Genomic DNA, 25791 nt, shown 5'->3' with positions numbered 1-25791 from the left:
TTTCAATTAGCACCGTCCGGTGTGTGTTAGATCCGAACGCTGACCAGTGCAGCCGGTGTCGGATATCGTCAGACACAAGCGGCTCACATGGCTTGACGGGCAGGGCAGCGCATAATATGGCGGACACCGACGGACGGGCCACTCGTTAGTCGGCCGCATGTCGGACGCATTTGAGCATGCGAGTGTGACCCGGGTCGTGCTCCTCATCTTGCCGAGCCACCGTCTATAAAGACGCGCTTAATACAGGAAATCGTACCGTACCCACACCCGGTTATTGTGTCCACTATCCCCAGTGTCCTCCTGCGCTGTCTCGCAAGACCGCCGCATACGACAAGAAACAGTACGCATCGACGCAATGCCGAGCTGACCGGCGCAGAACAGCATGTGCACAGGAAGAGGAAGAAGACACAAAAAAGAGCTGGTACAATAAGCAAGAATGTAACACATATCCATAGAGCAATTTAAGCGTTCTAATAAACAACACAAAAAAATGGCGCAACGGCGTTTTTGCTTGGCGCGTCATGCAGTAAATGGATGCAGGGCGGACGAAGTTGCTGTAGCTCCTGCTACACGGTTGGCTTTCGGGTTGTTGGGAGGCTAGTGCTATTATTGGCTAGCGCCATATGAAAGAGTTAAGAGCCTAAAAGTCCTACAGGCCATTCGACATCAGACGCTGGACATCATAGGCTGACCAAGAATATATCGCTAATCCTGACAAAACGATCCAGATTACAGCGTCGTCTAAACGCATCTTCAGCGTACTTTAGCCACGATGAGATTTTTCGTTCACTGTTTCTTCCCCCGAATCTTCCGCCACCCTAGCTAGCTAGCTCGTAATGTTAAATAACAATTAGCATTAAATTAATCCCACCGTCCCATCGCGCCACGTAGCCAATGCCTCCCGCTGCGGTCTCCACGCTCTAATGCTCTGTCGGTGCACATGTGGCCGAAAGATTACTTCATGCGCGCATTCCAGATTGTGTGCGAGGATTATTTCGGTAACACCTATTTTGCAGTCGCGCACACCATCGCGCGGTGGTGGCCTTCTAGATGTTTTGGGGTCTGTCTCTGTGTGTATGGATGTGTGTTTTTTTTTCTAGTTGCGAGTGAGGTGTCGATCTTGTTGCGCAAATCTTGCCTCACCTCGTACTAGCGCCCACCTTGAACAGCTTGAAACCTTTGCCCATTGCAGATCTCCGACCAGACGGTTCTCAGAGCGGTGAGGAGGGAAAAAAAATCTCTCGTCGGTGGCTACACACAGTTCACCCTGCTGCCGAACATCGGACGCAACATTTGGGACAGCCACAGGGACCAGTCGTGTGATAGCCGTTATCAACGGGTTGCCTATCGCCGATCGGCAGCAGGTCTAGTTTCGGGCCGGCACACAGAGGAAAAGAAATCGATAAGCCATTAGGGGCTGAGCGTGTGCGTGTGCAGCGATATCTTTTTCGGTGTCCGGGTAGGTTCTGCGCGGCTCTGTTATCAAGGTTGCCGATGCTCTGCGAGAACCCTTTCCGTTTTTTTTTTCGGGTATTGGGTACCAGCTCGGTATGACGCACGGGTACCTCGGTAAACTTATCACACTTTCTCTGTGTACGTGCACCTTTCATCTGCCCTACCAAGTCCAGTCCTTATCGCGGGTAAACTGAGCCGCTGGTGGGGACGAGCACGGCAGCCAAGGAAGCTGACGTATCCGTTGACGATTACTAACCAGATGTATACAAATCAGTTGAATAGCGTGAATACAGTTATACAGTGCACACAAAACCTTGCTAAGACATCTTGGACGAGAAGTACAAAACAGTATCCCAGGAAATCGCATCTACGGGACAAGAAATCTTCGCGTAATTATTGTGTACGTGAAGAACGTTCATCTCGCACAGTTGGCGGAGATGTATGTGCGGTCCCTAATCGTACGATCGATAACGTGCTCCTGATTCGACGTCTCCGTTCAGTAATCACGGTGATGGCGCCAACAGCAACAAGCCTCGCCATTATTCCACATGCGCCTCGTATTGCTGGCTGGTCCGAGATAGGGTAAGGTAGCACTAAAGGTCGGAGAACTGGGGAGTTTTCGAGGTACTGAGCAGACGGTAGCTGCTTACTAGAAATTGCTTCCCCTCGCCCTCCATTCCGCTAGAGCTTCCAGCTTCTCGCAACCCGCAAAAGGTTGGTGCGAGATTGTAGTGTTTGCTTCGTCGACTCCCCCTAATGCGAAGTAATTAGCGATGACCTCGGGTTCACAGGCAAGCTCCCATGGCCAGTAATCGACGGCACTTTGACTTGCAAACCATGCTCTGATGATCTTTTTCTCTCACTATCTCATTATCTCCCCCTCTCTCTCTCTCTCTTTCTCTCTCTCTCTCTCCATCTCTAGTTTACTAGCACCAGTGTGGTCTCCATAGACCTTAACCCGGCGTTTTAGATGACGTCGTGCACTAGGTACTGCACGTACCAGGTTCGTCCAGCGCACCGCCCAACCCGGCAACGAAGTTCCGCGACGTGGCGTAGTTAGCCGGTCCGTCCTTACCGGTGGTTGCAAATGGAAGTGCTACTCGGACGAGCCAAGCGGACCACTAGCACGGCGACCACCAGCACTGTTGCCGCCAGCAGCCTCCACGCCTACATCGGTACGCATCGGGTGCGCAAGTGGCGCCACGGGCAACCGCGACGGCAGCGGCGCCGCCGGAGACGTGGACCGGGGTTTCGCGCCGCACCAGCCTGTACCGGAACCGGCGTGCTCCCGGACGCCCATCGCGCGTGAATGATCGTGCAAGAATTCTGGCGTAGGGGGAAGCAAATTCTTGAATGCCATTCGCTCGCGAGAAGAAAATAGTCCCCCCCGACCGCGTGGAAGAGTGGTGCAGAACAAGCTGCCAGCCTCAAAGAGACTCCTTAGACAAACTCGACCGAACGACGACAGACGAAGCAACAGAAGCAGTATTGTTTGAACTACACCCGGTGGTTGTGAAAAGATTCCGTAACGGTGCGTTTAGTGAAAAAAGAAAAGAGCTACGTTTGTAATTAAGTGAAAGTGATTGAAGTGTATGTGTGTGTGTGTTTTATATCCTCAAAAAAAGCCCTACACGAAAAAAAGGGAAACGCTCTCTCCTCCGTCCCAGATTTCTCCCCCACTCCCCCACTCTCTAAACGTTCGTATCGCCCAACTGTACTGAGACCGTTTTTTTGGGAGCGACAGACGGCGATGGGAGTGGTCAGCATGACACAGCGGAAGAAGATTCTGTACGGACTTTTCGGCATCATCGTGGGACTCTGTATCGGTGCCTTGCTACGCAACTATCGCACACTAGAGATTGTCAGCATGTGCAACACCATCAATAGCATCAAGCAAAAATGTAAGTAGTTTGCGTCAGAACAGCATCAGATTACACATTCTGAAGCCCCTGAGAAATGGAGGCTCAGAGGTTAGAGGGCATCGGCAGACTGCAACCAGTAATTAGCTAGAAACTTCAACGGATCTGTGGGGCTCCTGTTAATACATTTTTTGTATCGCAATGAGCAATCAGACTACAAGCTTCCTGGACCTGAACCTGAGATCGGATATACAGAAAGCGTTTGCGTTTACTGATAGGCCTCAATTGAATTGATTGTGTCGCAGACTTTGGTTGCGATAAAAAAAAAAATCAAACTAATCGATCAGCCGCGTTGACCGTCACCCTCGGCAGCTCGATGACCCTCAAATTGCGTCATACATTCTGGTGTTGCTAATTGCTGTGAAATGATGTTCCACCCGATCTTCCCGTCAAGCCGTAATTTGTCCCCGGAGAGAGAGTGAATCGTTGGGGAAGCAAATTCCGCGCTGAATGCAAACAAATAAACAGGAACATTCGACCAGATTCCGTAGCGGGCCGCATATGCGAAAGATTCATTCTGTTTCCTGCTGCCGGGTAGTTGTAAAAAAAAGTATCGTCTTCATCCGATGCGGTGCGTGACCCTCAGCCACCGACCGACGGCAGAGCGAATCGCCAGACGCGGCACATTTTTTCTCCATTTTTTTTCTACGTTGCCATCATTCGGTTTGCTTTAATTTGTTTATGCGTTCCTACTCTTAACCTCAACCATTTTTGTGTACCCCGGACACGGCCGGCATCATGTTTGAGGGGGGGGGGGGGGGTATGTGATGCATTAAGATGTTTGTTGTTGGTGGTGCTTATTTTTGTCTTATGTGTTTTCATATCCCAAAATCTCTGATCTTATATGGTTGGTTCGTTGGCAACGAACATTTCGAGACGAGTTTTTATGACAAACCGGGCACAATGCTATAACCTCACCCGTCAAATGTGAAGTGCATATGGTGCCGCACAGAAGCGAACAGGAGAGTGAGTGGTTTTCCTCTTCGAAAAGCGATAAAAAGCTTTTGGTTCAATATGATGCAATCACGCGAGCGCACAATTATGCGTATATTAAGATATGGAATCAATGCCCGCCATTAGGTTACTGGTTTGAGAACTTCAAGAGCGGGAAAACTCGGGGAAACTCAACCGGCTTTTCTTATGATCTCACTCGCAGCAAAATAAAGACTTCCTTTTGTAACAAAACTTATTGATGCAGATGGCAGAGCTCCATGAACCAAGATGGTGTGGATATCGTGCCGCAGAGACCGCCGGTTCGGGGTACGGAAGGGAAAATAAATTCTCTTGGGAAATGTTTCCCATTTGCATTTGCTAGACGACCTACCGCAACGAGCCGTCTGCGTAGCCGGGCGTGTGTAAGCGGCATGTGTAACTTCCGATCGAACCGCCTCATCACGCGCATTGTACTGTTTTAAGTAGGTGCATCTGCAACGCTGGCGGTCGTTGAGCGATATCGTGGTGGGTGGTAGGAATGTTTCCTTGGAAAATTGCCATCTTCTAGCATGCCTTGCTTGGCCGACATCGAGTTTGGATGATTGATAAACAGCTAGATCAATACAGACATCAAACAGCATTCGTGTATTTGCTTGTTTTGTACAATTCCGGAATTCTGGAACTGTGGTACTCTAAATATTTTGTTTGAGGGATATATTTTAGACCATCATGGTGAGCATTAACTTTCGCGCTGAAGGAATAACAATCCATGCACACACACGCGCGCTAATGCATCAGCGTTCTTGTGCACAAGATCGTTGTAAAACAAGCTGCGCTAGGTTTTCCGTCCTCCGGCTAGGCGAGCTTGGCTTTGATGAGAAAATTGCCCTCAACTCAAGTAGCGTTCCAATTTCTTTTTATCCCACATTTGTACGGCATGCACGAGGGAGAGGGTGAGGGGAGGTAAGCAGTGTGCTGTAGACTTGGGACCAGTAAGCCCGGCTCATGAGCATCAATTGGTACTGATGGGTAAATTGCTCCTCAACGACGAACGATGTTGGTGATAGTGTCTCAGATTTGCGTAGAACTTCTGATAGCCTTCTCCCCTTTTTTTCCGGAGGGATCTTGTTGGATCTGATTTAGTTTTTTTTTTTGTATGTGGTGAACTGTTCAGTGATGGTTAATTTACACTTCACACACACGCACTGACTTGCTTTCTTCATATAACTAGCGGCCTTGGACATCATTGGGTTGCAGCCATCCGAGCTGCCCACCAACTCGCAGAACAACCTCGTATTTGTCGGCGTGATGACGGCGAAGGACTTCCTGCAGGGACGGGCCCGGGCCGTGTACGAAACGTGGGGTAAACGAGTGCCGGGAAAGATTGCGTTCTTCAGCTCGCAGGACTCGGTCGCACCGGACCTTCCACTAGTCGCGCTGAAGGGTGTGGACGACCGGTACCCACCGCAGAAGAAGAGCTTCATGATGCTACACTACATGTACGAGCACTATATCGATCGGTTCGAATGGTTTGCCCGGGCCGACGACGATGTGTACATACGGACGGACCGGTTGGAAAAGTTTCTGCGCTCGATCGACAGCTCGAAGCCCCAGTTTATCGGGCAGGCCGGGCGCGGCAACAGCGAAGACTTTGGCCTGTTGTCGCTCGAGTTCGACGAGAACTTCTGCATGGGTGGACCGGGCGTGATCATGAGCCGCGAAACGTTACGCCGTGTCGCACCGCATATTCCCACCTGTCTGAAGAATCTCTACAGCACGCACGAGGACGTCGAGGTGGGCCGGTGCGTGCAGAAGTTTGCCGGCATTCCGTGCACGTGGAACTATGAGGTAGAATCATCTTACATACTCCTGCTCACCATTGCTAGTCACATAAGTTAGTGTGCCATTGTCTACACCTTCACCTTCTCTATGCAGATGCAGTCCATCCTGCACCACAACTCGAGCGGCAACCGAGCCTTCTCGGGTAATCTGAAGAGCAAGGAAGTGCACAATGCGATCACGCTGCATCCGGTAAAGAAACCGGCCTTCATGTACCGACTGCACGCATACATGCTTGGCCTGCAGGCACAGGAGTTGCGCCAAGAGTCACTGCTGTTACACCGCGACATCGCCCAGATGACGACACTGTTGCAGATACCGCGCATCAACAAAAACCTGGCGCCTGGTGTGCCGATCTTTCCCGAAGACGAAAGCAGCACAGGATATCTCGGCGATCATAATGTGCTCGGTAGGTAGAGGTTGCGTACAGCATTCAGTCCACGCGATGCACAAAACACACAACCAGTCAGTCACAGCAAACCGTGCAACCAGAGGGGCGTTTCTAGCGACATTGACTATTCTACTTCGCAGGTGCAACTCCAGATCTGAACCGGCACCGGCCACGCACACTGGAGGAGGTGATCGAGTGGGATTTTATAGCGAAGAGCCTCTACTCGGGCATGCACCCGAACCCGAAGCGTCGTACGGAGTCGTCGCTCAAGGAGGGCCTAACCGACGTGGTGCGGGAGGTAAGCGCGGTGTTGCAAAATGTTGTAGAATTTGTTGAAAACGCCATTTCCTTTTTTCTCGCTGTACAGATCATGGAGCATATCAACAACTTTTCGCGACAGCGAGGCCGTGTGATCGAGTTCCGGGAACTGCTGTACGGGTACATGCGCGTCAACAGCTTGTACGGGCAGGACCTGATACTGGATCTGCTGCTGGTGTACAAGAAGTATCGGGGCAAGAAGATGACCGTGCCGGTACGGCGCCATCTTTACATACAGCGCTCGTTCACGGAAATACGCGTGCGGGAGATTGTCGACGGTGTGGTGCCTAGTCATGCGGTGACGACCAGTCCACGGGCGTCACCAATCACCGACGCCACGCGACACATGAGCAATGCGACAGGACTCGGTAAGCGATGGTCATTTGTTAATGCGCGAAGCCTCCAACGCTATCAGACCCTTTCTTATCCTTCTCTTCTAGATCGTATCTCACATCGGGTGAAATCACTATTGAACGGGCTTGAGCGGTTAACGGATACGCTCGCAAACAACGGGCTGTCTCCTAGTGCCGGGACACGTCGAGATCGGATAGTGCTTGTGATACCACTGTCCGGACGCTCCGAAACGTTTATGCGCTTTTTGCGCAACTTCGAGGAGGTCGCACTGCGACAAGACGGTGCCACCGATCTGCTGGTATCGATGTACGTGGAACCCGTCGAGACGCCGATGATTGTTGCGCTGCTGGACAACCTGAAAGCACGCTACCCGTACAGCCGCATCAACTACCTGCAGTTGTACGGGAACTTTTCGCGCGGCGTTGCGCTGGATCGGGCCATCAAGTCGCCCTACTGCAACCCGGAAGACATCCTCTTCATGATCGACGTGGACATGGTGTTTACGGTGCAGTCGCTCGATCGCATCCGGCACAATGTGATCCGCCACCGTCAGATCTATCTGCCGATTGTGTTCAGCGAGTACGATCCGCGCGCACCGAGCACAATACTTTCGCCCGGCTGGGCCCCACCCACAACCGAGCGTCCGAAGACGGCCAGCGATTCGGATCGGCCGCGCAACTTCTCCGTCCCGTACCGGATCACGAACGACAATGGGTACTTCCGGCAGTTCGGCTACGGGCTGGTCGGCATCTACAAGGCGGACCTTCTACGACCGGACCTAAAAGGCTTCAGCACCGACATTACCGGCTGGGGTTTGGAGGACGTGAAGTTTCTCGAGAACGTGATTGCGCTCAACCAGCGCGGTAACCAGCGGCTGCAGGCGATCGCCGACGGTCGTTGGGATCCGTTCGTGGCTACGCCGCCCGCCGCACCGCTTCCGCCACCGCCGAGCGAGGAGCTCAGCATCTTCCGGGCGCCCGATCCGTCGCTGGTGCACATCTTCCACCCCATACATTGTGATACGAGCCTGGAGGAGGCCCAGTACAAGATGTGTCTCGGCACCAAAGCCAACACGATCGGCAGCTTTAGCGTGCTGCACGACCGGTTCACCCACAGCCAGGCACTGCTGATGTTTGCCCGCACCCACAGCCAAAACCGTGGCACCGGATAGGCGATACACTCGCCGGAATCTGGACTACTGTCGCGCTAGCAGTATCTTTTTTGTACAGTACATTAAACGATTCACGTGATTTTCTAAACCATTCCCTATGAGTTTCCGTCCGCCTTCCGGTGCTGATTTTTCACCTTTTTTTCCTCATCATCCCGAAAGCTTTGTGTGTGTGTGTATAACAAAATTCTGCTTTGATCCATTCCTGTGCTTGGTTCACATCGCCTTCTCTTCGTCCACGTTCAGCGGAAGCAAATGAGTTTCTTTGTCGTGTGCAGCTTCCTTTACTGTTTGCTTAAACATCAACACGCACACAAATTGGAACGTGTACAGTTGTGCATTTCCCTTCCCTAGTGCGTTCCCTTGTCAATCGAGGGCGCACGGTGATTTTTTTTTTCTTTGCCCGCAGCTCCTGTCACTGAAGTCATTTTGATTTATAACCCTCCTTAAAGCATGCACGATGCACTCTGCACTTAAGCGTCCTGTTTTTCTCTTGTTGTCGTTCCATTATTTCTCCCGATGCAATGCCGCAACCCCAATCAAATGCAACCAAAACGGCAGGAAGTGGATTCGGCTATGCAGTAACCGGATGTATACAGTGTGGGTTATGAAAAAAATTCTTGTAGATATCCTTGCTACCGCTGGTCAATTCGAGCGGTAAAATCTCATGCTTTAGTATCTGATCCGATGCCTGAAGCGTCCTATTAGTACGTCCAAGCCAAGAAGAACCTTATCAAGAACATCAAATGAGCCTGTTGCTATGCTGTCATATGTGGCTTTTAAAATAAATAATTAGGTAAGGTTATTCCTGTAGCATGGCCATCTCATCCAAGATTTGACGCATGAGGAAGATCTCTGTTACTTTCCTGCTTCTTTGCTGGGAACGGGGTGAGTCATGGAGTGTCTGTACTGGAATACGTTGCAAACTTATTCTAACGTCACTCACTGTACCACCTGAGCAGTATCGAATGCGACGCAATTTATAATCGAGGCAGGAACAGCTAACAAAACGACAAAGGAACAGCAATAACCTCGAGCTCGTTAAAGTGCATTCCGTTGCATTTTTTCCCCTCGTTGTTGTGTTCTTCCTCCATATTCTCCCTTATTGCGCCAGCAAACAAAAAATCCTTGCTGTGTTTGTGTACGTGACGTGACACATGACACATCATCTCACCCTTGCGTTGCTGGAAAATTGTTGCCCTATTTACCCAGTAACCTAGCGGTGCTACTGGGGCCAAACCGGGGTGTATGGGGCGGTGGTATACAGCCTCCAGCCTACCACACCGGATGAGTGTTAACAATGGCGCAACCAACAAACCCACCAGCATGACCGTGAGCTTGGTCTCCCCCCCTTTTGGAAGCCAATTCGACTCCATTTCGTACAGTGTAATGTGGGTTTTTAGAGGATACGTGGCGTAAAGCGGCAGTAAGCTATCAGGAGGTAGGGAAGGAGAAGAGGCCAGCAGAGTAAGTAAGCTAGATGAAACGGGGGATTATGCAAAAGGACGATCCTTCAAAGTGCAATGACCTACTGCAAGTAACAGCCGCAAAAAGGGAGGATTTCCTGCAGGAACGTTACGGCGGCCATTGCATTAATTTCTTTGTTCGGCCTGCAGCCGCAAGATTTTATGCAAATATTGCAAAATACATCACCCTTTTCTTATCCTTCCTCCCGCCCCTTGATGCACTTCTACTACCCCCCCCTCCCTCCCCCTCCCCCACCCCCCCATCAACACCATAGAAGAGAGAAAAAATGACTTTAGTTCGGGTGCCGGTTGATGGGTGCGTTTGGAAAGAAAATAATTACTCGTTGCTTGTGAAGGAAACCAAAAGGAAAATCCTCCTTCCCCCGCCGTTTTTCATCCTCTTCATCGCCTCAAAACAAATAATAAAAAAAAAACACACACACTCACATATACATAACGGTGGGTGAGTTTTTCACCCCTGTTTCTAATAGAAGGGGTAGAGAAAAGCGCCTTTGCTTTTGCTTTTCACATCTTAATTTCTTACCCCGTTTTCTTAGCACGCCGGCATTCCGATTTCCCGAACCGATATCTTCACGTTTCGGTGGAGGGAAAAAGATAGCGGAATGCTCACACACAACCTAAACATTTACGGTCACTACCCTGCTCAGGATGCACGGTTGGATATCACATGTTTGGCATGCGTGTTGCATACAATCAGGGGCTACAGTTGGGTTGTGCGTGCTGCAACGCTAAGGAACGGGATTTGCAATCGATGGCTGCAATTCTTCCCCCATTTCTTTAAGATGCATCAACCGGATGGGAGGGTGAACATCTCAAAACCCTTATTTCTCGCCTCCCACAGGCCTACTCCCCATGTCCTTTGTGAGATGTGTATTTTCTTTGTGTGGGGTTCAACTTTTCTCCGTGTAATCGAGGAAATCGGGAAGGTTTGCTTAATGATTCTTCTCTTCCAACACCTCACACACATCTTCTCGATGCATTTGCGTGTGTGTGTGTGATTGTGGATATCTGTTGATGTGTGCAAATATCTTTCATCAATGATTACGGGATGAATTATTGCGGTGGATGAATTTTACAACCAACTGGACTGTAATTACACGCACCAGTTCTAAGGCTCCAGCTCCCGCGGAGGGTAATGCACGAGCGAGGATTAATTTTACAGCCCCAAGGAATCCTGATACACACATTTTTCATTTCAGAAAATAAAACCCTTCTTTGTGTACGCCTTGGAAAGTGCTGACCAGCATTTACACTTGCTGATTTATCTGTTTGATCATCACTTGCTGGCGCATAAGCACATACCAAAACCAGGCATCACAGCGAAGTACCGCCTGGCGTATAATTTTCTTTGTCATTTCGCGAACTTTCGCACAAAACAAGGTAATGTTTGGGGATGGACGAGACGACGACGAGAATTAAAACAGGTCGGAAGAATGAAATCTCTTAGAAATGATTGCCACCTTCATCCCACACCATCAAGTGGCTCAAGATCTCCCTTTTTCCTTGCGTGGAGAGTGTCCAGGCACTAGTAAAAAAAAACAGCTAAGAGCGAGAGTCGCGTCATTCATCCATCCAATCATTTTCTCGCTGTTTTATTTGGTTTTGATGAAGCGCAGGCACTGTGCACGGGGCCAGTTTGAGTGCCCTTTTACCGGGGCAAAGTTGCCGTGCACCTTTCCGTCCATTAACTCGTCCAAATTTCGGCCCATGCTTTGTTCGGCAATGCATTTTGCATAGCGGCAGTTCGCACACAAACCATTCCATCGGCAAACAATTCGGCGAAAACAAAAAAAGAAAGCCCTTTTGCTGTTGCTTTTTTTCTCTCTCTCGGCTGGTTGCTGTCGTTTTAGTCCCTTGTTTGAGTTGTGGACGCGGATGAGTAAGCGCCGGACGCTGTGCATTCCGGGACGACGAAAAATCTTAAGCAAGAAAACGCCATCAGCGCGGATGTCGGTTCAAACCACTTCGCACGCGTAAAGGCACGGCACTCCACAGCGGCCGGTAGAATGAAGCATTCTGACAACAAGTTTGGAATTACTGCATTACCAAAGCAACAACAGGGCGCCAAAAAATACTCCCTCCCTTTTTTGTGTGCGAGCCTTGGTCACGGCGATTAAAGTGGTAGCCGAAAAAAATTGAAATGAAAGGACAAAACCTCTCCAAATTCTTGTGTTCTTCTTCTAGTCCACAAAACACAAAACACCAAAACAAAAAAGAAACCCTCCCCTCTTCCACCCTTCCTGTGCTGCTTGCTTGGGTAGGGTATAGTGTGCAGCAAACTCACCCCCGCCACTATGGGGTGCAAATATTTGTTGATACTTAAGCACGAAATCCGGGACTCGATAATGTAACGCGCCGCCCGCAGGGTGAAGTTGGTCGTTGCAAGAAGTCATTCAAGATGATGGAATAAAAAAAGAACCTCCCCCCCCCCCCTCCCCGCATCAAGGTGAACACTGGTAAGCATTTCTTTTTGTAAGAAGACTGCCATTTTTTTTTTCTTTTGCTTTGTCTATTTTGTTTCGGGAGAAAGAATTCCTGTCCTTATGCGCAATTTCTTGCCAAATGGGCAGGGTGGGTGGATCAGGAAGGAATCATCATAATTACACGTGTTTCAAGTGCACCAGCTTACGGCACTTTGTCCGTAAGCCATCTTGTCAAGCGAAAGGGACGCGCCCTCGAAACCGAAACCGTAAGGCGTCCGGGCGGTCGAGACGAGGTGTCCATTACACCAGCACTCGAACCGCTCTCAGGGTTTGCTCTATTCAAATCAATCCCGGCAGATTATGATGAGGGCAGTCAGTGGGAAAGTATTATTGACGGCAGGCGGGTCGACGGGTATGCTAACGTCTGAAGCAATGACGCGCTTCGTTCGAAACCCCTAAAGGGCAGCTGCTGGACCACCGTTTAAACGTTAATTAATCTTCGACCACGTTCTGCTGACCCGGATGCTGAGCTAAAAGATGCTGGACGGACCGAAGCGGATCCATAAACGACTCATCATCCGGGAGATGCCTTCACTGCGTCATACCTACCGTAGTACATCAGGATTGCACCACTAAGGTTCCAACACTCGTCCATCAGTAGCAGTGCCTAGGGTTGGGGTGTGCTTTTAGTTTTATTGGAGCCAGCCCTCCCTCAAGATACTGCTTGCTGCTCTACGTAATGCGTCGTCTACTCTATGTCCCGAGAAGTCAGACGCTCGTTTCGGACATTTCGTTTCGGTTTGATTGACGAATATGAGGACACCTGCTACGTGCTATGAAACAAATTTGTACTCCGAAAGCAAAAACGAGGCAGAAAACCCTCAACGCACCCTAGGAACTGGAAGTACCGGATGTCTTCGTGAGTAGACTGAAGGGATGAATGTTTTGCAATGATTCCTGGCTTTATGTTGATTTCTGTTCTGTCTTATCGTTCCAAAGATCGGATGCCCGGCCCGGTTCGTTCAGTCGAGGAATTCATCAATGGCGAGAATATAACAAACACCTGCAACCTCCCGGTAACGCCTCACGCATCAGACTCAAACGTCGCAAGAAATCAATCGGACCGGGTTGTCGAGATGTTGATGACTTTTGGCATTTCCAGACGGGCGTCCCTTTTTATTGCTGCTCACCACAGTGAGGGCGTGCATGTGTAAGGGCAGGAATGTGTCATGCTGTGTTGCTTTATTTGCCGCAGTTGTTGCTAGACGAGACAGTGTTGGAGATCAAGAACCGTCCGGACGGTCAATAAAGATCTTGACCATTATGCTTCAGCTGCATCGAGATACTAGTACGGTTTTGGGGAAGCGGGACATTAGAATTGAGTGCCATTTTTCAACCGGCGAAAGGCATGAGTTCTTCCTGTAAATCCTACCACCCATGGATAATTATTCTCCTGCTACCAATGAAGGAGACTTGCGATAGAGGATTAGACGAGATAGTAATCAAGAAGTTCTCGGAGAAGGATTTTACAACCACCATTAGGATTCTGGTGTGTGTGAGAGTCTGGTTTACGAAGTTTAAACGTGAGCTATCGAACGAATAGGGTCCACCTGGCGCAAACCACTGCAAGACTTGTTGTCATTCGATTTCTCAAAATAAACTCACCAGGATTTCTCCTCAGTAGCTCAGGATTCGCATGAAAATTACTGCAGAGAACACGGTCCAAAATGTCCGGTGATTATCCCAACGTGGTGTGTGGAGGCTTTTAAGACGAGCCGAATAGAGTCGCATAACGCACATGGTCAATCACCCGAAAGCCGCCATTCCGACGCCAAAATCAAAGTGTTGCGAGAGAGTGAGGAGTGAAGCGTAACTAGCGTAACACGAAGTTAAATTATCACCATTGCATTATCATAATTGGTCAATGGCTGTTGAGCATCGACCTGCTGGGTACGTCATATCGACGACGCCATTAAAAGTGGACATCTTCTCGGCTCTCGGTGTGCTGCACTTGCCGTCTTGACAGGTGCGAGGTATCGGTGACGGTGGGAGCTTAATTGCGAATGGACGTCTATTATCAGCAGGTGGTTGTGCTGGCAAACGATCGAAAGATAAAGTGCACTTTACAATTTCTCTTCTCCCCGCAGATTCTCTTGTCACACACACGCACATACACGCTGCGAATGTAACAACCTCCGTTCCAATAATGACACCGGTTGCCGGACTGCTGCTGGCAAGCTGGACGGACACGAGCCATTGTGCAATCGTCCAGGGCCAGAGTAATCCAGATTAATATTTGTTTCAAAACTTAATCAAACATTAGATTATATGGGTTGGTGTTCGTTGCTCCTGTCTCCAGATTACGTCCAGATTGAAGTGTTGGGGCTGTTCATTACCATAAAAAAGCTCACCTTCCTGTTTGCTTCACACACTGGCCAGACACTTGGTGGATGATAATCGGAATTTGTCGGAGCTGACAATGTCCTCTACCCATACCCGTAAAGAAGACACCCGACGGTCAATCCGATTCGTCATCTGCGTGTGACAGCAAAATCCTTTTGCTAAGCGAAGATATTTCTGCTTCCTTTCTGTGCCTCATCCCCTTCCAATGAACTCTTCTCGTCGAACCGTAATCGCTGAGAACGCGTGGACAAGGATCGTTGGTCCGTCATACAAAAAATCATCCCAGTAGATAGGTGCCCGGAGCAGGTTCATAATCCATTCCATCCGGCCAAGGAATTAGGAGCTGCATAACTTACGAGCCTAATCCCAGCTGAAAGCGGAGGCTTCATTGCGAAGGATACATTGTTCTACGGCGAGTATCCTCGCAGCGGGACATTAGATTCGTGTGTATGAAAAAGAGACTGACAGATAACCGATTCCCTTCTTGGCAAAGGGTTCGTATTTTGTAGCCGTTGACCGTCCGGAACCCGGAGGCGAAACTATCGCTCACGTGAATGAGCAATGTGTCAGTCAAAATCTCCATCCATTTTGTCGCACCGCAAAACTTAAATAACACACCACTCATTCAGGGCTAACGCCTAGTCATCCGAAGCAGCCACATCCGTTCTAAAGCCAAACGAAAGTAAACATGGAGGTTAGGGAAGATGTAGAAAAATTACAGAATCCCTAGAATAGACGACAACCAGTAAGGTAGCTTTGTCATCGTCCTTTGTGGACGAAGGAGACCAAGAGAGCAAAAAAACTCAACTCCTGATCCTGCCGTGGGCAGCTATTAGAGCTGATTTTGGATACGTCATCGAATTAGTTTCGCCACACTGACACGAGTGTGCTCCAAAGCATCGAGCAAGCATTTTCGAATTCATTAGGTACTCCGATCGGTAGGCTTCGTAGGCGCAAGTGAAGTAGTTTCAATTACAACCATCATCCAAATAATCCTCATCATGGTCCCGTACCAATATCCGGATATCTTCCTTCACACGCACCCAATAATCAATTTCACCCATCTCCTGACAGCACTCACTGGATATACAGCTCAGGACACACATTTGTACCCGACTCTGCAGCGGTTAGAAGACGCCTCCTGCTTTTTTGCGGAGTGCCAAAACCAAAGACGATGGCAACGATATCCATCTACCATTCCACCCATTCTTGGGCGCAGGTTATGTGCGCTAATGAAAACAACTAGCCCGTCCGATGTTCGCCATCTTCGAATAGCTCTAAGCACACGCTGGAAGGTTGTGCGTCCGCACGCAGTATTCACCGCTGCTCCGGTCACGGTTAATGATTCTTCCGCCAATCTTCCTGGTGCAAGTGTTTATTTTTCATGCCCTCGTTTGTTTGGGTTCCGCACCGGTCCGCTACCTACCCCATCCGATTAACGTCCACCAGTGCGGTGCAACATTTAAAAACAATAGCCCATTCAGCTTCTGACCCCTGGCCCCGTCGACTCGCTAGACGGAAGATTTATAGTTTAATAGTGTTGTCGAGGGCCCGGGCGACTTATCTCTTTTTTCCGCTCGATCGTTCGGACGCATCATCTTGCCGGAACACATGGACAAATGTCGCAGGGGCGGAGATTTTTCGCACGGGGCGAAGCAACAACCGGTCTGGACGAGGATATTGTTGGTGGAGGAAAAAAAAACTCGCATCGGGTAAAAGCAAAGGGGGAGGGGAAAGTCAGCAAGTATCTGGAAGACATAAATATGTCCACCGATAAGGAGTACCAACTCTCGCACACACTCTCTCTCACTTCTATCTTCCCCAGCATGTCTAAAACGGCAAATATAGTTCCGGGGTCGAGTGATAAGTTAGCACAGAGCATGGGATGGAGATATTCCGGACGGGGAGAAGTGTTGGAAATTAATTAAATGCCTCTCTATACGAATCCCCGCGTCACTCGGTTGGAAGGAGCCAGCACTCACCCGCCCACACTACCACGACATCTCCGGACATTGGGCATCCGAGGAAAAGATTGTTTGCTCTGTAACGTTGTCCTTTATCTTTACGGTATCGTTTGTTTTCGTTCGTGTATCGCCTGTCGCCGCCACCGTCCCAAGCACGCTTGTTATTCTTTCGCCCCCGGTAGAGCGGAAAGTCGAAAAACTCGACCTTCGGGAACCTCCGGAAATGCCTGACAACCTGACCAGTGTGTTCGCATTCTAGGGCGATTCTTGGAGAGGAATTCTTCACCTACTTCCAGCTCGGTCGGTCGCTGTACTATTTGTGGGACAAATTTCCTTCAACGGGCGGTGGCGTCTACATTCTCCGGTACATAACTTACCAGCTTTTGACTATTCCATTCCCAGCTTCCCCCGCTAAACTGCCCTCAACCACCACCAGGAACTTCCCTTAGCCAGCACAACTGACAGTGTTACTTACGAGCTTGACATTCCGTTTCGGTTCGTGTCCGGAGCGCGTCTTCTTCCGTCCGGTATTGCCAGTTTTGCTTGACAGCATTACGATCTCCGAACACACACACACACACACAAACGCTTTTTGTATGCAACGCAACACACTACGCTGCAAGTGAATCTGCGTGACGAAACTCTGGCAGCGATAGTATCATGCGGGATCTTGCATGACCACCAGATATGGCAGCCTCTTGCGCGAGGAACATAGAAACAAACCCGTTTATCGATAGAGTTTCCACCACCGTTGGCTTAAAAATGGTAATCTTCGCTTGCCAAAAAAGAAACACCCTACAGTCCTCCTCGCATTTGCACTTCTCGCCTTCACTCATTATTTATTATTTGTTCTTGCTTCTTCAGCTTGGGCTTGAGCTTCCTGCTTCCTGGGGGAAAATTTACTGATAAGATCAACACTCAACAGTGCAAAATAGTTTTGCCAGCCGAAACCCTACAGAGCATCTTAATTTATACATCCATAAATATAAATAGAAATGTTCCCGGTTTTCACAGCAGCGTGCCTGCTTTTGAATGGCGTCTTGGCTCTATCTTTTTTTCGTTTTTTCGGTATCTGCAAAACTAGAGTCAACTGGTGTGAGGAAACCAACTCTGCTCTGGAAGATAGAATTGTAAATTCTAGCCCAAGAAAGCTGATATGGTACAGGGTTTTGAGGATATGGGGACCCCGGGGGGACGACATTGCGTATGAATATGCAAAACAAACCTTCCATCACCGTTCCTCGGAATGGCTTAAGCCCTTCAGTTTGTAGATAAGGATACATCCGAACTGTGTCACACACGAGAGGTAGCTGAAAAGAAAGCTGGTCAAAAATTTTCAACCAACCTATACGGTACGGTAACGCAATTATCGGATAAACGGGAACCCGCTAATCCACATGTAATTACTTAGCCGGGCTCTTTTTGCGCCAAAACTTCCGCAAACGAAGGTGTAATTATGCTAATTCTGCTCCTTCCCCAAGCATTAGGATCTGGGCAAGGCCTTTATCCTTTTTGCGCCGCCCGATAACGATCAAAGGACGCGCTGCAAGACGAATTGACGGATTTTTCCGACATTGTTTATACCACGACACACACTACAGCGAGGAAACCCTCCGAAAATAGATGATGATGATGATGATGATGTACGTCTGATGAGTGAGTGCGTGCGTGTATCGTATCGTATGGGTAATTAATTTTATGGTAAAGTTGAAAAGTTTAAAACCCAGCCGCACCGCCCGTCACCTGGTTGCGCCTGCAATGTGGTGTCGATTTCCCCCATCAAATAAAATGGGTGACGAAAAATGGGGAAATTTTCGAGGGAAACACCGTTTTTGTGAACTGCTCTGGAAAGGAAGGCGAGGTTCTTTGAGGAGGTAGGGAGAAGCTGTACGTAGAGAGGGAGGAAGTAGTGATTTCTTAAGGTTGCTCGGTTTCTTCGATCTGCCCGAAGGTGTGGCTTTCGGGAAATTGGAACGGAAGCCACTATTGACACATTAATTATAGATGATTAAAATAGGAGTCTGTGGAAGGTGTAGCGATGAAGCTACTTTTCATGGTTCCGCTTTGCTTCCCCCTTTGCTCATGCGAGTGTCACAGGGTATGTGAAGCTAAACCATTACTACATGCCCTCTAAGGTTAGGTCGTAGTTTTCACAAGCTTTGCGCCCGAAGGGGCTGCAATTGGCAGGTTTTTATGTGGTTAACCCGGAAGGATGAGGAAGGAAGGAGGGAAGAAAGAGGCGTGATGGTACGGGGAGGATTGAGTTGCCAAAGAAAGCATTTAATCAACGCACATCCCCTCCCCCCTCCATACACACACACCACGCCACCCCGCATGCATTAGCGGGAAAAGGTTCTGTTGCTCATCTTCACGCCGGAACGGTAGGCAACCCTGACGACACCGACCCGATTTTTCGCCTTTTCACCGGTCCGTAGCGGTGCCGGCTGTCGGTAGGAAAAACTAGGGCATGAGCGTATGTGCGTTTAAACATGTAACTGGTAGCCGCACAACAATTTTCACCCACGTTCGTTGTTTAAAGTCGAAGGGTTTGAAAAGATGATTAACGGCAATCGCTCAACTATGGTCCCTTCGTGCGCCACGCCGTTCCTGACTCCTTGCGCCTCTGTTCGGTGGGCTTTTGTTTCGGAAATGTAATAGACTCTCGACACCCTCGACACCCGGTTAATGGACCAAATTTTGCGGGCGCACGAGCGTGTGGTGTGAGTGACTTCGATGATTTTTGAGTAATGGGCTTTTCGCCGCGGGTGTCCTTAAAGGTTTGCAGGAGCGGGTATGCTGAGAAGTACATCTAGGAATCACTCACCGTTCGAGTATTGGGAGGTTTCGAAGTGTGTAAATAAATCCGAAAAGCACTCTGAACTCCAAGAACAATGAAAAAACATAGGACACACACATACATACAGCGATGCGTAATGGAAGCAAATCAAACAAAATAGTTTTCGGGGAGAAGAAGATGTTCGTTTGCAGATTTGATACCAGCTTTCGACAGCAGCTTCCAGGTTCAATTATAAATAAACCAGAAAGCATAGCAAATAGCCGCTGACTGTGTCGAGGGAAATACGGCACTGTTTGCCAAGCACGGTTGCCGAGAATTTTCCACTGCTCCGTTGCAAGTAGCGGAAGCGGGCAGCTATCTGTTGAGCACTTTGTAGTCGATTTTCCCGCAAGCAGGAGAGATTCGTTTGGTGCCAACTTTACAGCGAGCGCTCGTCCGCTCGTCTGGCACACGAAACTAGTGACTAGAAAACGCTTCTGTACCTTAATCTTACAACATTGCGAACCACACCAATCTCTTCCAGCGCTGATGCAACGTTAGTGCATGGGTAAAGCGGGTTTTTTGCGAGTGGGTAAATAAAATATTAATTACCTTTCGCCGTGAGGTATGTATGGAACTATCTTTACGGTGCAGATGCGCGACGTTCTATTCCCGCTCGCCAGGGTTTTTTTTTTTTTTTTTTATCCACTTCCGTTCATTTTCGTTACATTCATTTGCCGAAGAGACGAAGCAAACGCTTGCAATTGAAGTTGCAAAAAAAAAGAATATAACTCGGGTGGATGTATCGCGCACTGCCTATCTTTCGGGCGCACGCCATCACCGTATTGCGACTGCATTTCGGATCTTTGTGCTACTTTGTTTGTAGCGTGCCGCGTCGAGGAGCAGTGTCTCCCGAAGGCCCGAAGCCAGTCGCCCGATAAGTCGCCGGCAAACCGTGTGTACACATCGCACATCGAGTACGTTAAACACTCTTCCTTTTTCCCTTTTCCTTCTCGCACTCTCTCTCTCTCTCCCAAGAGCCACACACCTTCCCAGGCGTTAATCTCTCGCCCGCCGCGGATACAAAGTAAACCGGAGCAAGTCGGCAACAAGATTGGACCTCACCAGAAAAAAGAAGCAAAAACACCCCCTTCCCTAGACAGGGAAATATGCTCAATTTCCATACCGGAGGGTACCGCTTATCATTTCCAAGCGGAAATGAAAAGCAAACCAGCAGAAACCAGCGTTGTTTACCCACGACGAAGAGGCGAAAGCGAGCGCCTTTTTTGAGCGGCAGCTCAAAAAGGAAATTGGTGCAGCAATGTCGCTTTGCCTCGGTATTCAAATGGTCAAACTGCTACTTGTGTGCACGGCACGCTTTCACGAAACCGGTTTCAAACAACATGTACAACTGTCGTGTACAGCGATTGCATACTTGCGGGCGTTCCGTTCCTGCGCAGCAATTGATGGAATTCAAAAATTAATTACGAAACCGTGTGTGTGTTCCTTCTACGAATTTCCTTGTTTTTTTTTTGTTTTTGAGCATGATGTGTGAGTGTGTGTGGGTGTTCACTACAGTGTGGATATCCTTCTATTGCCATCTATTGCGTTGTGTGATTATTCTGCGATAGGGAGAGAGAGAAGAAGAAAAAAAACACACACAGGATACAGAACAGGACTTTTGATCGCGTTTGGTCACTTTGTCTGGTGCTGATTGATGGCATGCCATCAGAGCGTTCCGGATGCTACCCGAGGACATGTGTGTGCGTATGTGTGTGTGTGTGTGGGTGTAGTTTTCGTGTGTCTCTTTTCGGTGTGCTATTTGCATAATTTATTCAAAGAACATGCTTCGACGACCGTTGGAATGCCGTCTGTATCAATTTGCCCTCTTCCCGGGATCGAGTGTTACATGACCCAAATACAGTGACAGACAAAAGGGTAAGATGAGCTTATTTCGCACAATAGTGTCTAAGGGGCCGCACCGGTGGTTAGGCAACAGCGGCACCATTCTTCACACACGTGCTCCAAATCCTATCCGAGGAACGTTCCTCCACTATAGAACGATTTCTTCATCGAATAGTTCAATGATTTTAATAATTTTTCCATCACTGTAGCTTAGCAACAAAAAAAAAAAACAAAGAGAAAGGAAAATAAAATTCAAAATATTAAAGATGCTGTAGCTATACCATAAACGAGCAACGATGACTGATGTTTAACATTACGCTGTACGCCGGTCCGAAAAATGTTTTGTTAATATTTATGTAAACTTGGAATCTCCAGGAGTGGGACGCCGCGGGACGAAGGGTACGACTGATGAAAGAGAATAATGTGGTTGAAGGATCATCTAACCCTCCTGCCCTCCTCCCCCACCGTCTCCCCCTACCCTCTCAACCCCTTTCATTGTTTGACTCCACAATTTTTCCCATGGGGTTTTTGGTTTCGATTTCTTTGTTTGTGATATTGGCAAAAATGTGTTGGGTTGGGGGGAAAAGTTTTTCCCCCTCGGCTGTGGTGTGTTGTAAGCCCGCGCAAGGTGTTCGCTTAAGGAGCTGGCTTGATGCTTGCTTCAATTACCAGACGTTAGCCGGGATGAGCAGAAAAAAACATGCTGCAAAACATCGAAACTTTCGACGGGGCAAAAGTCTGTCCGGGCGTTGTTTTTAATTCGACCGTCCAGACCCGGGAGCAACGGTGTATCCTTGTTATGCCCTTCAACACATTGCGTCCTGCATCTTGTGCCACCCATTTTCCCCCCGTAACCCGCTTGAATGGCGCTTGATGAAGGACAGATTGTTCATCGAGCTAAATCCTTAGCTTCTTTGCACCGGAAACGGACGAATCCTCCTTAAGGTGCACTATTTACTTACCATCCCTTCTCTCTTTTCCCCTTTCCCCAGGCGTCTGACGATGCTGAACTTTTCCCGATTTTACGGCAATTTTTCCTTGAACGGTTTCCCGACCAACCCCGGCTGCACTTTGTTCGAACGCTCGGTAAGCGTTCCTTCTTGCCCGTGGCACGCTGCTTTGTGCAACGGTGAGGTTTTGCTTTTGCTGCACTGCACACAGCAACAAAGAAGGTGGACGAATAAAATTTTATTCCTGTTACGAAAATTCCCTCCAATTGAGCTGCAGCAAAAATGAAAAGCTCCAGCGCTGCACCTCGATGAAAAGCTTCGATTTTCATGAGTTTCACTTTTTCGTGCTTGTGCTTGAAGTGAGTTGTGGGAGGTAGGGGTTAGGGGGTTTGGGGATGAGAATCTATTCCAGGACAAAGAAAATTACAACGAGTGAAGAGAATAAACTGTTTATTAGATGCACACAAAATAGATTTTCCTGCATAAATGGTTTTTTTTTCAGCGAAATTGACCCTTTTTCTTTGAGTCAAACGTATCCATCACAGGGTTTGGAAAAAAAAATCGTCCCTTAAATCGATCAATTTTTATAAACTTACGAGAGTCCAGGGTCCATAGCTTCCATCCCTTTCATCCTGTTAGCCCCAGGAAGCTTCTCAACTTAAAAAACACGATCGCATTTGAGGAAGATTCAATTTTCCCGCGTTCCCCCGCAATGCCAGACGGAATATCCAATTACGTGGTATCAGAAACTCTTCGATCCCTGGCGTCAGCTAATAGTACGTGGTTGAGCCAAGTGGAAGCTAAATTGCGGGATTGCAGACCTTCAACGAACCGATAAGATAACCTATTAACAAATCGGCACGCCTAATGTCATGCAATCGGCACAACAAAATCGTAACGGGTTTTTACACCACTGTCCGTTACAACCTCAATCCGAAGCTGCTCAAAAGACTTTGACAGCATTAATGCAGACGACTTAAAAGCGAACCCCGCCCCGAACGTTTCCTCGGGTGAGAATCTGTTCCTTTTCCGGTGCATTATTGATGAAACAAGCAGAATGGTAATTGAAATGCAAAAGGCGGTGCTGCACGCCGGTGGTTGCCGGTTCATAAATAACTAACCTCAATCACAGTCCGGTCGGGATCGGGTGTAGTAGCATCGAAAGTTTTTGTTTCGAGGTCAAAGCAAGGGGCCACGGCCAAACGAACAAGACAGGTGGTAGTCATGGAATGCGCTATCGCCGTAAGTGCCTCCGGCAAGCAACAACATTTTGCAAACGGGTATATAGCTGACCAGCTTGTAATAAAAATCCCGCTCCTTAGCGCTCATCGTTCTTCCTGCGCCTGGGTACTGGCTCTATTGCTCAATTACTTAATTGTACCTACCCGGAAGCAAATTAATCAAATTAAACCATTTTCGTTACCCGCTTCCTGAGCAACAGGACCAATGGAGAGGGTGGATAAGATGAGGGCGCGTATGAGTGTGTGTTCCACAGCTTATTTGCCAGCGGGTTTGTCTGCACGAGCAGAAGGACACGAGTACGAGCAGACACTATTTCGTCTAGTGCTACTACTACTACTAATTCAAGGTATACATTCAGGCGCTGATGTTTTAGAAGCATCCTTCACCTCGACAACGATATGACCGCTCCCCAGCAGCAGCAGCAGCAGCAGCAGTAGCAACACCAGTGGTAACGGATAACCGAGAAACTTATCTCAATTCATCAAATTAACTCCGAAACCTGGGTCACACAGAGTCCAACGATACTGGAGCAAAACCCCAGAACTCCCGGAGGCGGTGAGTAGCAGAATAAATATTTCATCGCCGTCCATCTGTCGCAGCAGAAGCTTCATATGTGGCACAGACATATCGAGTGGACGACTATCTCGAGCTCGTGGTCGGGTTTTGTTAATTTCTGTTCTGTTTTACCGGTCGGAGGCAAAAACCCCCGAGAACGCAGAGGAACGCGAAAGAATAATACCGAGATACACCTGGTGGAGGACTCTGGTCGAGTGCTTCATTTTCAGTGCACCAATCATCAACTTCTAAGCAATCGAGCGTACCTCGGATGTGCTTTGTTTCTCTTTGATTGGTTTGCACGAAACCCGACTGGTGAGGTGAGCGTTATTTTTCCTGTACATCCACACATACCAGACATACTGTAACGCGAAACCCCGTAATTGGAGTGAAGTGACTTTAAGCTTTGAAGCTGGAAAAATTACCTGCAGGTGCTTGAGATGATCCAGCAGATTGCTTGCCTGGTGTGAGTGTATTAAGAAACGTTTCACGTTTCATTGCGCATGGGTTACGTGAAGTACCTTTTGGGAAGGGAAAAAAACAGCACTCCGAAAGCTAATGACGGTCGATTATTAAACACCAGCAACTCTAGGAACCACTTGTAGACATTCGAATGGACCGTACCGCATCGATACTGAATCTGATTCGGAGACAAATGGGTTTCAGCCGTTGCATCGCACTGCTCGAACTGCTGTGCTGTGTCTGGTCTGTGATCAGTGTGCCTGGAAATTGTCAAGCAAATGAGGATTGGGTTTTGATTTTGTCTCTCCATTCTTTCTCAATTTTTAGCCCGAGGTATGTCAATCAGTTGTTCCCTTGAAAACACTCAATACCGTCAGGATTCTTCAAGAGGCTGATACCTAGAACGTCAGTTCTTCATGGGTGATGTTGTATGCTCAAGTCAAGCTTGAGCATGCCTTTATTTTCATCACCAATAGCTTGTCCAAACCAAACGGATGGAATCCTCGCTCCTCCAGCTTCAATTTCTTATCCAGGTAATGCTGGCTTGAAGTTCTGCAAATATTCAATTCATTTTCCCCCGTTTTTCGCTACGATTCGCTATTAATTGAGGCAGATAAATGTCAAACCAGTTCTGAACTTGTGGATCCTATTACCCAAGCAGGTAGCCGATATTTTCCCCGGCCATTTCCTATCCTAACCCCGGGGAAAACTACTTACCACGGGTATAGTTGCGTTTGACAACTCTAATTTGCAAAGCGGCATCGGCAGCCGGACATAGTCGAGTTTTAATTCTTTTTTTTTTATAACCGAAACCTTTTCCTATCTATTCTCCTCCCCCCCTCCCCCGTCTTCCTCTCCCACCTATTTCCACAAAGGTGTCCTGGCAGCATTGGAAAATGTGTCTGTTTTTGCTCACACTCACCGCTTGCCGTCTAATTAAAGAACCGTCATATAAAATTTTATTGCGGACAATTTTTGGCACCACCCAAAGCCAACAATAGCGACCAACGAAACAGGGGCGAAAAAAAAAGGCGCACATCGAAGTTTAATGAAATTTCAAATGAAACGCACGGAAAAATGTGCCACCCGCTTCCCCAGGTCACCTCGCCAGGGTCAGGGTTTTGGGGGGATGCGTTGGCCGTGGACGAAACATTTTATTGGGAATCCGTAAGCGTAATGGCGATTGGGAGGGTTTTTTGTTATTTGGTCGGTAACATTACATTAAGCCAGCCTGGACTAGCTTTGTC

At 48.5% G+C, this 25791-nt stretch overlaps 3 protein-coding genes across 3 annotated transcripts in view; all 3 read left to right on the top strand.

Moving 5' to 3' along the window:
* The window catches only part of LOC126561148 (uncharacterized), a 506370-nt gene that overhangs the window by 320486 nt on the left and 160093 nt on the right, over positions 1–25791 (top strand). The window lies entirely within an intron of this gene.
* The window catches only part of LOC126567677 (dihydropyrimidine dehydrogenase [NADP(+)]), a 338650-nt gene that overhangs the window by 268903 nt on the left and 43956 nt on the right, over positions 1–25791 (top strand). The gene's annotated exons all lie outside the window — the stretch shown is intronic.
* Positions 3163–8380, top strand: LOC126568188 (chondroitin sulfate synthase 1). Its single transcript, XM_050224632.1, has 6 exons — positions 3163–3356; positions 5539–6155; positions 6243–6555; positions 6678–6835; positions 6905–7223; positions 7296–8380. Exons 1-6 carry the CDS (start codon positions 3206–3208, stop codon positions 8378–8380), a joined length of 2643 nt encoding a protein of 880 aa, XP_050080589.1. The 5' UTR covers positions 3163–3205.

The sequence above is a fragment of the Anopheles maculipalpis genome, chromosome X (assembly GCF_943734695.1).
Source record: "Anopheles maculipalpis chromosome X, idAnoMacuDA_375_x, whole genome shotgun sequence".
Taxonomy (NCBI): Eukaryota; Metazoa; Arthropoda; class Insecta; order Diptera; family Culicidae; genus Anopheles; species Anopheles maculipalpis.
The sequence above is the reverse complement of the archived record's forward strand: the minus strand, read 5'-3'. Positions and strand labels throughout refer to the sequence as shown.